The 14276-nt window shown below is 46.0% G+C and overlaps 1 protein-coding gene across 2 annotated transcripts in view; it reads left to right on the top strand.

Moving 5' to 3' along the window:
• The window catches only part of DIAPH3 (diaphanous related formin 3), a gene marked incomplete at its 3' end in the record, with an annotated part of 518684 nt that overhangs the window by 121506 nt on the left and 382902 nt on the right, over window positions 1-14276 (top strand). For both annotated transcript variants that reach the window (XM_084632924.1, XM_084632923.1), the window contains 3 exons: window positions 6404-6522; window positions 6635-6699; window positions 7566-7670. In XM_084632924.1, the coding sequence (XP_084489050.1) occupies window positions 6404-6522; window positions 6635-6699; window positions 7566-7670 (289 nt within the window). The remainder of the gene's footprint in view (window positions 1-6403; window positions 6523-6634; window positions 6700-7565; window positions 7671-14276) is intronic.

Below are 14276 nucleotides of genomic sequence, written 5' to 3'. Positions count from 1 at the left end.
ATGGGGGATGATGCCCTGAGCCCTTCGCCAGTGGTTCAGTCATCCTCGTCCTCTCCAGATGAGACTGTGGCTGAACCCTCTTGCACTAGCCCACCAGATGACTTTAAGGAGCACCAAGCCCTGCTCTGAAGGATGGCCACTAACTTAGGCCTACAGGTGGAAGAGATGGCGGAGCAATCAGACCACTTGTTTAATGTGCTCTCCACATCCACTTCTGCATGTGTTGCCCTCTCAGTGCATGAGGGGGTCCTAAAGATGGCCAAAGCTCTCTGGCAAACCCCGTTCTCAATCCTACCCACTTCCAAGAGGGCTGAGAAGAAGGGGTTCGAATACTTATATGCTTATCCACCCCTGGGGTCAAACGAGGGCATTCTAGTTCCAGCCCCCAAAATAAGGAGGCCAAGACCTTTTTGGCAGGAAAATTTATTGCATGGCCAGTCTCCAATTCAGTCGTGAACCACCAGGCTCTGTTGGGGAGGTAGAACTTTAACCTGTGAGACTCCCTCCATAAGTTTAAGGACTCCATGCTCCAGGAGGTGGCCCAATAATTTAGGGCCCTTGTTGAGGAGGGTACAGCAGTGGCTCTGTGTTCCCTCCAGATGGCCTGGGACATGGCTGATTTGGTGGCCAGGATGGTCACCTCAGCGGTCGTCATGAGACGCATTTCCTGGACAGGTAGTCCTTGATACAAGATCTTCCATTTGTTGGAGTGGGACTCTTTGTGGAGGAAACAGACGCAAGGCCGCACAGTTTGAAGGACACTTGGGCCACCCTCTACTCAGTGGATTGCATAATCCTCAGTTGGCGAGGAAGCAATTCCGGCCACCTCCGCTGCCAAGGCCTTGGCAGCCTCAGCAGGAGTCTACGTGCAGAAGTAATACTAGTTTTAGTCACTGCCATCCTTCCTGTTTTCATTTACCTGGGCAGCCTGGCCCGGCGAAACACCACGGGGGCCAGAAGTGTGCATTTTGACCGTGCGCCCTAGTCAATTCCTTGGATCCACCCCATCTTTCCCTCAACCGTCTCCATTACTATCTTTCAGCCTGGTCGCAGGCTACCTTGAAGTAGACAACCTCCTACAACGGGGGGTGGTGGAGGGGGTGGTGGAGGAGGTCTCTCAGAAACGGAGGGGGAAAGGTTTCTACTCTCACTGTTTCCAGATCTCGAAAGCAAAAGAGGGCTTAAGACCCATTCTGGACCTATGGCGACTCAACAAGTACCTCCAAGAAGTTGAAGTTGCGCATGGTTTTACTGGCCTCCATCATTCCCTCCCTGGATCTGGGAGACTGGTACGCCGCTCTCGACTTGAAAGATGCTTATTTTTGTGTATCAATCTTCCAAGGACACAGACGGTTGCTCTGTTTTATGTTGGGCCAGCGCCATTTACAATTTATGGTGCTTCCCTTTCGCCTCTCCTCGGCTCTGTGGGTATTTACAAAATACATGGTCCCAGTAGCCATTTACTTGAGGTGTCATGGGATCCAGGTCTATGTCAATCTCAATGATTGGCTCATCAAAGGTTGTGGGATCAAGTGCAGAACAGATTTGATCTGGTGTGTTCCACCTGTCACAACCTGGGCCTGTTATGAAATGAAAATAAATTAACCCTCATATCAGTGCAAGGAAAAGAGTTGAATGGAGCAGTCCTCGACTCCTCATGAGCCAGAGCTTTCCTTTGGGAGGCCTATTTCCAAGCCATGTCAGAAGTGATCTCCCGTGTAAGGGGCCACCTGCTCACCACTGCCCATACTTGCCTAAAGTTGCTAGGCCACATGGCTATCTGTACTTACGTGGTCCGTCATGCCTGGCTCCACCTCCGGCTGCTACAGGAATGGTTGGTTTCAGTCTACATCCCCAACAGACACAATCTAGATTGGGTAGTCAGGGTGCTGTATCACATCCTGTCGTCCCTGGAGTGGTGGTTGAACTCTGGGTTGGTATTGCAGGGAGTTGCCTTTGCGGCCCTAGCCCCTGTCGCTAACTCTGGTTTCCAACACCTCGGACCTGGGTTGGGGATTCCGCCTGGGTGAGCTCAGTACACGAGGCCGCTCGTCAGGGATTGACTGCTCCCTCTACATAAATGTCAGGCAGCTCAACACGGGTCACTTGGCCTGTCAGTCTTTTTGGTTCCACTTACAAGGCAAAGTGGTTCAAGTCCTGATGGACAACACCGCCACGATGTTTTATATCAACAAGCAAGGCAGAGCCAGATCATCTGTTCTCTTCCAGGAAGCCCTCCTCTCTGGGATTTTTGTGTGCAGCATGCCATTCATCTCGTGGAAGCGCATCTTCCCAGAACCAGGAATGTATTAGCAGATCTCCTCAGCAGAGCCTTCTCATCTCGACACAAATGTTCACTCCACTCCGAGGTGGTCAGTGGGATCTTCTGAAAGTGGGACTCTCCCCATATGGACTTGTTCGCAACTCGTCAGAACAGGAAATGTCAACTGTTCTACTCATTTCGGGGAATTGACAGGGGCTCCTTGTCGGACAGCTTCTTACTCCTGTGGTTGGAAGCTCTGATGTACGCTTTCTCATCAGTGCCATTGCTTCACAGAGTGCTCATGAAGATCAAGCAGGATAAGGCCAAGGTGATTTTGATAGCCCCGGCTTGGCCTTACCAACACTGGTCCGACATGCTCATGGACCTGTTGGTGACGACCCCGATGCAGCTGCCCCCTGGCTGGATTTCTTGTCCCAGAATCATGGCAGGCTCCTGCACCCGTATTTAGCAGCGCTGCCCCTAACAGTTTTTGGTTGCTGCATAGTTAACTGCAAAAGAGCAGGAGTGCTTGGCCCACATTCAGCTGGTCCTACTGGGTAGCAGAAAATCCTCCACTAGAACAATCTACCTGGCCAAATGGCAACGATTCATGTGCTGGATCTCGGCCCAAGGAGTTAGCCTTGAGCAGGCCTCGCTGCAGTCGATACTGGACTACCTTATGCATCTCAAGCTCTAGGGCTTGTCCCTTCCATCAATTAAGGTCCTCGACCCCTATCTACATCCCTTACCACACCCCCGAACTCGTCTGCCCTCTATCCAACTCTTCACCTCCCCTTACTGCGCTGCCTGGAGCACCGGCTCAGGCCGTGGCTCTGCAACTGCGCTACCTGTCTGCCCAGAGCATTGCATTGGTGATGTGGTGTGCTGAGGCTGCGGGGGAGGGGGCACAGCAGGGGAGGATCCGGGGGCTAGCCTTCTGGGCCATGAGCTCAAGGGCCGGGCAGGAGGGTCCCGCTGGCCAGATATGGCCTGCGGGCCGTAGTCTGCCCACTTCTGTCTTAGAGACTAACAAGTTTACTTGGGCGTAATTTTTGTGGGCTAGAACCCACTTCATCAGCTGCGTGAAGTGGAAAATATAGGAGCAGGTAAAAAAACATGAAAGGGTGGGGGTTGCCTTACCAAGTGTGAGGTCAGTCTAACGAGATAAATCAATTAATAGCAGGATATCAAGGGATGGAAAAATAACTTTTGAAGTGGTAATGAGAGCGGCCTGTTACAGACAGTTGACAAGAAGGTGTGAGTAACAGTAGGGAGAAATTAGTATTGGGGAAATTAGGTTTAGGTTTTGTAATGACCCAACTACTCCCAGTCTTTATTCAGGCCTAATCTGATGGTATCCAGTTTGCAAATTAATTCCAGTTCTGCAGCTTCATGTTGGAGTCTGGTTTTGAAGTTTTTTTGTTGAAGAATTGCCACTTTTAGGTCTGTTATCGGGTGACCAGAGAAATTTGAGTGTTCTCCTACTGGTTTTTGAATGTTATGATTCCTAATGTCAGATTTATGTCCATTTATTCTTTTGCCTAGAGATTGTCCGGTTTGGCCAATGTGCCAGCAATGCCCCTGTGCCATGTACATGATGGCGCATATCACATTGGTAGATGTGCAGGTGAATGAGCCCTGATGGTCTGGCTGATGTGATTAGGTCTTATGATGATGTCCCTTGAATAGATATGTGGACAGAGTTGGCACCGTGGTTTGTTGCACGGTTTGGTTCCTGGGTTGGTGTTTTTGTTGTGTGGGGTGCAGTTGCTGGTGAGTATCTGCTCCTGTAATTTCCACTTCATGCATCTGATGAAGTGGGTTCTAGCCCACGAAAGCGTACGCCCAAATAAATTTTAGTCTCTAAGGTGCCACAAGGACTCCTCATTGTTTTTTCTCATAAAGAATCTCATCTATTGCATATTGCGCATCAGTGTTGTTTATATCTTGCCAGTGGCTAACTGGATGTGCCCTAGCTTCCGCACCTTAAAGCCCCACCCAGCAAATTTGTTCCCCCAACTCGCATACATCATGGGTGATAAAACTACAGACAGGCTTAACTATGAAACAGATTTATTTAACAAGACTTTAAACAGTAACTGATAGGACCCCCAAATAAAACAGTACATAAAGGGTATTCAGGTACAGGTTGGCTTAACAAATTGACATGGTCCAGGTCCCAAACCCACAAGACAAGGGAGTTTACCACAGGTAAGGTACAGACATACTGCACCATGTTCAGAGGAATGAACCCATGACAATGGATTTCATGGACTAGGTACAACAGGATTCTCGAACACAGGTAAGACAGGAATCAATCAGGAACAGGTAACTGGAACAGGAGTTTGGATCTTTTACTGTGATCTTCTGTAGATCCATCGAAGTCTTGGCTAGGACATGCACTGTGCTGCCACCAGGAAGGAAGGATAGTCCCTTCTCTCAAATGCAGCAGTTTTTTATGTTCTCTTGTTACTAGGGAGATCACATACCATATTACCCTTGCTCTTTTCCCGCCTCAGAGGGAAAAAGACCTCAATCGTCTCAAGAAGCAGGGCACCAACATGGTGGACAAACCACAACTATTTAGAAACAAGATGGCAAAGTGCAAAAACAAAATGGAACTTGTAGATTTTCTCCTAAGTGTTTGACATTACTTAGACCACTTCTCTCACAAAGAGCTCTCCACGTTCTACAAAGCTCAAGGAACTTTGCTAGTGTTTTTGAGAAACATTCCCAACTTCTGATGGATGCAGGCCAACAACATGGTCATCTGTATGTATGTTTTACCAGACATTAAGCTATCTCTGAAGCTTCTAGAGATGTTGGTAGATTTGGAGATGGTTCTACAATCCCTTTTCTGATGGACTCTGAGCCCTGACTACCTTCTGAATTACTTAGCAGTCACCTAACATGTAATCACTTGAACAGGGGGATGGGTGTTTATTTACCTGTTTTGCAGCTGTTGCTCTTTGAGATATATTGCACATGTCCATTTCATGACCAACTCTCCTTCCCCTCTGCTTCGGAATTTAGTTCATTGTAGTTCATGTGGGGTTGGGATGGCTCTTCCCTTTATACCCTCAGCTGGAAATACAAGCAGGCTCAGGGTGCATGGACTACACTTTTGGGTACCACTATAGGAAAAAACTTTGGCTTCAGTACATCCCTAACATGGAATGGATATGTGCAGCACATCTAAAAGAACAACAGCTACAGAATAGGTGAGTAACCACTTTATTGCAGTGTTTCTAGCCTGCCCTCACTTTAAGAACACTAGATATGACTAGAGAATACCCCATCCTGATATTTAAGAACAAAACTTTAATTTGATAGGAAATTTTGAAATGTACAACAGCTTTAAATGTACAACAGCTTCTTTGTTACATGGGGTCGTCCGCTTCGCCATAATAAGGTGAGAGGTAGGTTATTGAGATCCATGCCATTGCCACAAAGAGAAGATGTCTTCTTGGCTGCTGGTCATACTCTACCAAGAGGAAGACTCTTTTCTGCACAAGTTCCACTGCTGGCCAACATTTACATCCCTCAGCTCTGTGATTCATCGTAGGCGAGTAGAGGGAAAGGAGGACCAGGCAGTGGAAGAGCGCATGCAGGAGAAGAGACAAAAGCTGCCGAGTACATGTGAGGAAGAAAGGGGCTAGTAGGCTGGAATATATATGCAGGAGGGCTAGGTGATAGAAGGGTTAGGGGGAAAGAAGTACAGAACTTACGGGTGGGGGAGAGAAAACGAAGAGCGAAACAAGGGTGGGCCTTTTTAAAGGGGAAAAAATCAGTTGCATTTAAAGTTAAAACTGCTTACATAAAAAGATGTGAGGAACGTATCCGGTTGCTGTAGGTGTCAGAGATATTGCGTTATCTTAAATGGAATCATATTTGTGTGGGATTTGATCCGTGCTGCATTAAAAAGTTTGAGACCCACTGGTTTAGCTGTATTTGTCCTTGAATGGTGAAATGCTGTGAACTTGTTGGAATTTAAAACTCTAGTTCTATGAAGCTAAGTCATACTAAATGCTTTGGCCTAATGTATTCATTTTGAAATACCGTTGATTTATGACACTAATATAAGTATGCACTGACAAGTAAAAACATTGTAAAATGTTTTCCTTCTCTTTCCTTCTTTAGACCCCAGTATTTCAAATTAATTGAAGAATGTGTGTCCCAGATAGTATTACATCGAAGTGGAACAGACCCAGATTTCACCTATCGTAAAAAGTTAGATGTAAATTTCAGTCATTTAATAGGTGAGAGCAGTTTCTAGAAATGATTATTTTGTGGAAATGTGTTTGTGTGTTTTTAAAAAGCAAAGAGTTTAAATGTTGTATAACATTAAGAACCTTATAACTTTGTTTTTAGATGTTTGTGTAGATAAAGCAAAAATAGAAGAATTTGAAGAGAGAGCTTCAGAACTTTCCAGGAAAGTAAGTAATTTTGAAGTTATCTAATCAGAAAGAGGGTTTACTTGATTACTATATAAATTTTGTTACTGCAAATGTGACAGTCACAACATATTTTTATTTTTCAGTAACCAAGTTTATTAATTAGTGAAAAAATGTGTTGTATGTGTGTCACATGTAGTAGAAGGCAGGGATCTAGTGCCAAGTTAATTACTGCATTCTGACCCTATTTACAAATACTTGGTAGATTTTTATTTTAAATTGTAAACAGCAACCGTAGCTTTACATAGTGAGAAACTGAAGTCTTTTATATATGACTGGAGTTGTATGTTATAAACTTTTTACCCAGTAGAATAGACTGAGAGATTGAGAATAAAAATTGACACATTTTATAGTCTAAACAGAATACATTCTAACTCTCAGATTTAAGTCAGACTTCATTTACACTACATTCTTGAATAGTGTATCCCCATAAACAACTTTAAGTTTTGATAGATGGTATTCCCAAACTGATCTTTGAAGACATTTTTTACCTTGTAGAAAAGTCCTTTTAAACAAATACTTGTATAATCTAACTAAAGTATTAGTTTGATAACATCAAAACTCTTACTGTAATCTGCTTGGTTAATGCATCACATTTCATCCATTAAAACACACATGATACTGTGGTGAACTGATTGATATATTTGGATGAAATTTGCAAAGTGCTCCCTCCACTAGTAATTGCTATGGTTTTTCACTTGAGGATTAAAATATTCAAGTAAGAGTTAACTGGTAAGAAAGCTATTCGTTTCGTGTTGAAAGATTAAGGAAATATTACAATTTTCTGAAGCAACATAGCAGTGTTGTTAATATCCACTATGCTCTCATGTTGTTTTTTTCTCATACAGTTTGAAAAAGAATTTATAGTCTATCAGGAGACCCAGTCCCTACTGCAGAAAAAAGAAGAAAAAATCAATGCGCTAGAAGCAGAATTACAGGCTTTTAAATCCCAGGTAAAGGACAATATTAAATAACATTTTTCTATACCATAATGTCACTAGTGAAACAAGCATACTTCATTTAATACTTTTCAGACCTTAATACAATGTGTGAGGTTTTTAAAGAAGAAAAATGAACCCATTTTCAGAACATAGTTTACTATCAGTTTCTTTTGTTGGTGTGCCACAAATCTTTATTAAAAAGAATTGTAGTATAACATTAATTAGCTGCATGAACTCCCAGTTGATCCCTGTTTTGTGCCTAGGCTTATGATAATTAAACCAGTTGCTTATATTTCATTTGGGTTTTACTTTTCTTGTCACAGATTTCCTGAATAATTAACCACAAAGGGTAAGAAATCTACTAGTAGATTTGGCATTCATCACTGATCTTTATCCCACCACAGGAAATTATTCCTCATGCAATTTATTTTGCTGAACCTTCAGCAATGGGTATCCTGCAGTGAAAGATAACCTCTAGCTGAATGAGAACACTTTCTAATAATTTTTCAATTTCCAAAAGTAAACAGATTTTAAAAGATAAGAAAAGAGAGTAAATCCAGATTTTAAAGGAGCTAACTTGCATATAACTGCTGCACATTATACATTTAGATATTAAGAACATATGACCAAAAGATTTCCCAATGTTTTATAGCGAGGAGTAAAAGGAATAGAATCTAAACGTTGACTAGAAGCACAGCTCCTTGGGTAAGAAGTACATGTAGGAAGTCGAAGAAATATATTTCTTCCAGTACTTGCTCATGTACGTTCCATGCTAGGTGTGTGCACGCTGCATGCACTGTTGCTGGAGAATTTTCCATTAGTGGTACCTGTAGGGCCACTTGTAGCACCTTCTGGAGCTGTGCACATATTCGCTGGTATAAGGGGTGCCGCCAGGCCCGCACCCTCTCGGTTCCTTCTTATTGCCTGTGATGGTTGCTGAAATGATTCTTCTTGCTGCGGCAGGGCCCCTTTCTCAGTATTTTGGAATTTTCTCTGTTCATTCTTAGTATATACTTAATATATATAGTTCTTAGTTAGAGTTGGCATATATAATAGCGTAAATAGTTGTTCCTGGTGTCGAGGGACTTTTTGCCCGAGGGACTGGGCATGCTCCCGTTCCCAGGCTTCAAGCCGTGTGTCTCTTGTGACAAGCTGATGCCAGTGAGTGACTTGCACCCTACATGTCTAAAGTGCCTGGGGGAATCTAATGTTAAAGGTAAGTGCCACATCTGCGGGGACTTCAGACCACGCACTAGAATAGACAGACATTCAGCTGAAGGCCATTCTCATGGAGGCAGCCCTCAGACCAGTCTCGGAACTGAGCCGTTCTGAATTGGTGCTGAGCACTTCGACATTTGTGTGGAGTGCTTCCCCAGCACCATGCTCTTCCTGGCACTGTTCCTTATTTCTGTTGCTAAGGAAGAAGCATAAGAATCAGTACACTGTGACAGGGTGCTCTCCAGTGCAGAAAAGGGACAAGTAGAAGAATGGCAACTCAGTTAGACCCATGCTGGGCCACTCATCCTCCCCTGAGCCATTGATGGTGCCGCCGATTCCATCTAGAGTGCCGAGTCTAGTTCGAGACCCACTGCTGACTCCTGGAAGCAGCTGTGGTGCCAGGCGTTGGCCGCCTCCTTCAACATTGGAGGTGTTCCAAGCAGCAAAGGACCTGCTGGCCCTCCCAATTCTGCCAACCCCACAAATACCCCCAGCAACCAAGATAGCCAGTGACAGGAGAGAGCAGGAAGTGCTGAGCTCCTTCCCGGTACTGATCACCTCTACACTGTTTAGAAGCAAGCCTTCCATGATCCTAGCACAGCAGTCACTGACCTGTGCCTGTCCTTGGACCCCCCAGCACCACATGGTGGCAGAAGTGGGTACTGCTCCATCATGGTTGTCAAGGGAAGAATCCTCTTCAGATTTCCAAAAGTAAATTCCAAGGGAATCTCCACCTCACCAAAACCTTACCAGTACCCAGCCTACACTCCACCGGACTTCGGTACCGGCCGTCACCTGGCCACTGGCTAATGCAATGGCTATATTGGAACCCTTGGGAATTTCTCCCAGTACCTCCCCTGCTTCCCACCACACATACTCGGTGGCTTCAGATAGACGTACCGGACCCTGATTCTGATACTGACCCTGGTGCCACTTTCCAGGATGTGGTCTCAAAAGACATGGTGGAGGCAGAGGAAAAGGAGGGTACTGTCCCTCCACTAAAAGCCACCTCTTCATTATCCCCAGGTGAGGTGGTGGCAGGACCCAGTAACTGGCTCCCTCAGGATGATTTCAGGGCCAACCAGGATTTCCTTAAGAGAGTCACAGCAAACCTAGGTCTGGAGATTGAGGAGCTTAAGGAGTCTGCACACAGTCTGATCAACATCATGGTGGCAGCTGTGCCCTCTAGAGTGGCTTTGCCCATTAACGAAGTAGTGATGTGGCAGTGAAAATCCTGTGGAAACCCTGTCTTCTCTCCCCTCCCCCCCCAAAGAGGGCAGAGAAGAAATACTATGAACCGGCAAGCAGATTCAAGTACCTTTATTCGCACCCCTTCCTGGGGTTCCTGGTAGCGTTGGTAGCAAATGAGCAGGACAGGAAGGGGCAGTCGAAGTGCTATCCCCAAGAAAAAGATGCTAAAAGACTTCTAGACCTTTTTGGGCCGAAAGTTTCGTCAATGGGCAGTCTCCAGTTAGTATCTCCAACCAGCAGGCTTTGCTGGGGAGGTACAATTTTAATCTAGGGGACTCGTCCAAATTTAAGGATTCCCTCCCATTGGAGTTGAGGTAGGAGTTCATGGCCATCCCGGAGAAGGCAAAAGTGTGGTCAGAACATCCCTCCAAGTGGCTCTGGATTCAGAGGACTCAGCAGCCAGGACTATGGTATCGTCAGTCACTGTGAGGTGCAGTTGGTGGCTCCAGTCCAGAGGCCTCCCTCCTGAAGTTCAACAGTTTGTCCAGGATCTTCCCTTTAGAAGGCTCCTCCCTGTTTTTGGAGTCGATGGACTCGAAACTTTATGGCGTCAAGACTCGAAGGCCAACATGCAGTACTTAAGACTTCGCATGCCACCACCGTCCAGAAAGCATTTTAGACCCAACCAGCCTTCCAGATTTGCAGCATCTACCAAACAGGCGCACTACAAAAGAAAGGGAAAAGGTTACAAGTGTTGCAAATCCCTCCCGTCCACATCAGCCTCACAGTGAGGCTCTCTCAGATGTCCTGGCGGTTCCAACCAGGCCTTTTGAAGGTGTGCCCTTGGGCATTTATCAGTCTCAGCTTTGGATCGGGCCCCTCTTTTGTCGTTGGACTGTCTGTCACCCTTCATCCCAGTGTGGTTACATATAACATTGGACCATTGGGTCCCTTTAGTTTGTATTAACCCACCTCCTTTTCTTTCATCCTCCTTCCTCTTCAGGAACCTTTCTCAGGAGCAACTCCTCGCTCAGGAGGTGCAATCCTTCCTAAGTGTGGAGATCATAGAGGGGGAAGGGATTTTACTCCTGGTATTGCCTAATCCTGGAGGCCAAAGGGGGCCTATAGCCTATTTTGGACCTGCATCGCCTCAACAGATATGTCAAGAAACTGAGCTTCCTCTTGGTCTCCCTGGCTTCTGTCATTCCCTCCCTGAACCCAGGAGATAGGTACACCATCCTCAACTTAGAGTGCTTATTTTCATATCTCTATCTTCCATGGCCAAAGAAGACTTCTCAGGTTTTTATTGTGGGTCAGTGCCACTATCAGCGCTCTTCCCTTCAGCCTATTGGCAGCCCCACAGCTCTTCACAAAGTGTATAGTAGTAGTAGCAGCAGCAGCCTTCCGGAGTCGCTGAGGTGTGCAAGTCTACCCTGACAAATGGCTGATCAAAGTTCAGTCACAGGCTCAGGTATGGCACAGCATCAGTATAGTCCGGGTCACCTTCCAAGTGCTGGGCCTGCTGATAAATGAGCAAAAGTCAGCTTTGATCCTAGTTTAGAGAATAGAGTTCTTTGGGACAGTGCTCAACTCAACCAAGCCAGAGCCTTCTTGCCAGAGACCTGATTCCAGACTGTTGGACCTGATATCGAAGGTCACGATCCACCCAGGAACAACTGTTTGGGTCTGCCTCAAACTATTGGGACATGGCAATGTGTACTTATGTGGTACAGTATGCAAGGCTTTGTGTCAGACCCCTCTAGATGTGGCTGGCATCAATCTACTCCCCAAGCAAACACCACTTACACTTAGTACTCTGTTCCGCTTCTGGTCCTCGCTTCCCTGATATGGTGGAAAGACCCAGGTTCGGTAATGGAAGGGGTATCCTTTGCTGCCCCTCAACCATCAGTCGCCTTGGTCTTGGATGCGTCAGACCTAGGGTAAACAGCTCACCTCAGGACCCAGGGCCTGTGGTCCCAAGAAGACCTCTCCCTACTTATAAACATCAGGGAACTCAGGACAGTACACTTGCCGAGTGTTTCTTCTCCAGATCTCGAGCAAAGTGGTGCAGGTCTTGACAGACAACACTGCATCCATGTTTTATATCAACAAGCAGGGAAGGGCTTGATCTCTGGCCTCGTGCCAGGAAGCCTGCAGCTGTGGGACTTCTGCGTGAATCACTCCATTCACCTCAAGGCGACGCACCTCCTGGGAGCCCGAAACATACTAGCAGATCACCTCAACAGAGCCTTTTCCTCTCACCATGAGAAGTCTTTTCACCCGGAAGTCAGAGGTGGGGCTTCCCCATGTAGACCTGTTTGCCACCAGGCAGAACAGGAAATACCATTAGCTCTGTTCACGGTGTGGGTACAGCATGGGCTCCCTCTCTGATACCTTCCAGCTCTCATGAGCAGACCATCTACTGTATGCCTTTCCTTTGATCCCCTTGGTTCACAATGTTCACTTAAAAATCAAATGGGACAAGGCAAGGGTTATCCTGATAGCACTGATGTGGCCATGCCAGCACTGGTTCGGCATGCTTCTGGACCTCTCAGTGGCAGCGCAATTTGTGCTCCCACTCTGCCCAGACTTGATCTCTCAAGACCACAGCAAGTTGCTTCAGCTGAACCTTGCCTTCCTGCGCCTGACTGGATGGATGCTGTGTGTCTGACCCCCAGGAACAGGCCTCCTTGGATCAGGTTTGACTGCTTTCTAAATAGAAAGCCTTCCACCAGGGCTACCTACTTGGGCAAGTGTTATATGTTCCTCTTGTTGAGCCTTTGAATGGAATCTCTCCATTCCAATCTTCTCTACAGTCTATCTTGGACTATCTGCTTCACCTAAAGCAGCAAGGTCTGGTGCTCTCATCTATTTAGATTCATTTATCAGCCATTTCAGCCTTCCACCTTCCAGTGAACAGCAGAATGGTGTTCTTATGTGAAATGATGGTCCGGTTTCCTCAAGCGGGGCTGGAAAAACTCTATGCTCAGGTTCACGAGATGATCCCTCCATGAGACTTAAAAATGGCCCTGTCAAGGCTCCTGGGGCCCCGTTTCAAGCTGTTAGCTGTGTGCTCCCAACTGCTTCTCTCCTGGAATGTTGCCTTCCTGGTAGCTATCACTTTAGCCAGAAGGGTCTCTGCGGTCAAAGCCCTTTTGTTGAAACCTCCTTACACAGTGTTCTTCAAGACAAGCTTCAACTGTGCCCCATCACACCTTTTTACCCAAGGTGGTGTCACAATTCCACAGCAACCAAGTCATTTTTTAACCTGTCTTCTTCCTAAAGCCTCATAAGTCTGCTGAGGAACACCTGCTTCATACGTTGGATGTTAGGCACGCCCTCTCCTTTTATATTGAAGAATAAGCCCATCCACAAATCCACGCAACTCTTTCTTTATACCAATAGCGGAACGGATGAGAGGGCTACGTGTCATCCTAAAGAATCTCGTTCTGGCTAATCCGCCTGTATTCAGGCTTGCTACGAGCAGGTGAATGTGCCGCCTTTGGCCATCGTGACTGCTCATTCCACAAGAGCTCGGGCTTCAGCAGTAGCATTTCTTGAGCAGGTACCAATCCAGAACATCTGCACAACTGCAACCTGGTTGTCAGTTTGTACCTTTACGCAATCCTATTAGGTCATCACTCAACAAGCCCAAGATGATGCCAGTTTAAGGAGAGAGCAGTGTTACAGTCAGCACATTTGTGAACTCTGATCCCACCTCCTGGAGCACTGCTTGTGAGTCACCTAACATGGAATGGCCATGAGCAACCACTTGAAGGAAAAATGGTTACTAACCTTTCGTAACTGTTCTTCGAGAGGTAGTGTTTGTACCCATTCCAAGACCCAATCTACTAACCCTCTGTTGGCGTTACTGCCAAGAAAGAACTGAGAGAGCTGGTGGCACCCATTATGCTGGTGCTTATGTGCACGACTCTAGAGGGCACTAGAGCCGGCCCTATGGATACCACTAAGGGAAAAATCTCTGCCAACAGCGCACCTGGTGTGCTTACACTTCGCATGAAATGGACATGAGCAACACGTCTTTAAGAGCAACAGTTACGAAAGGTTACTAACCATTTTTTCTTGACCATGTTTTGTTGGTTTACATCTTGAGCTTGTATAGACACACTTCATAATTTTAGTTTTGTTGACAAGTAAATTAGTTTATCTGTATGTTTTGTGCAATTAGCCATTGATATTCCATAAACA

The sequence above is a fragment of the Lepidochelys olivacea genome (assembly GCF_965140295.1).
Source record: "Lepidochelys olivacea isolate rLepOli2 genome assembly, chromosome: 1".
In the NCBI taxonomy this organism is placed as follows: Eukaryota; Metazoa; Chordata; order Testudines; family Cheloniidae; genus Lepidochelys; species Lepidochelys olivacea.
The sequence above is the reverse complement of the archived record's forward strand: the minus strand, read 5'-3'. Positions and strand labels throughout refer to the sequence as shown.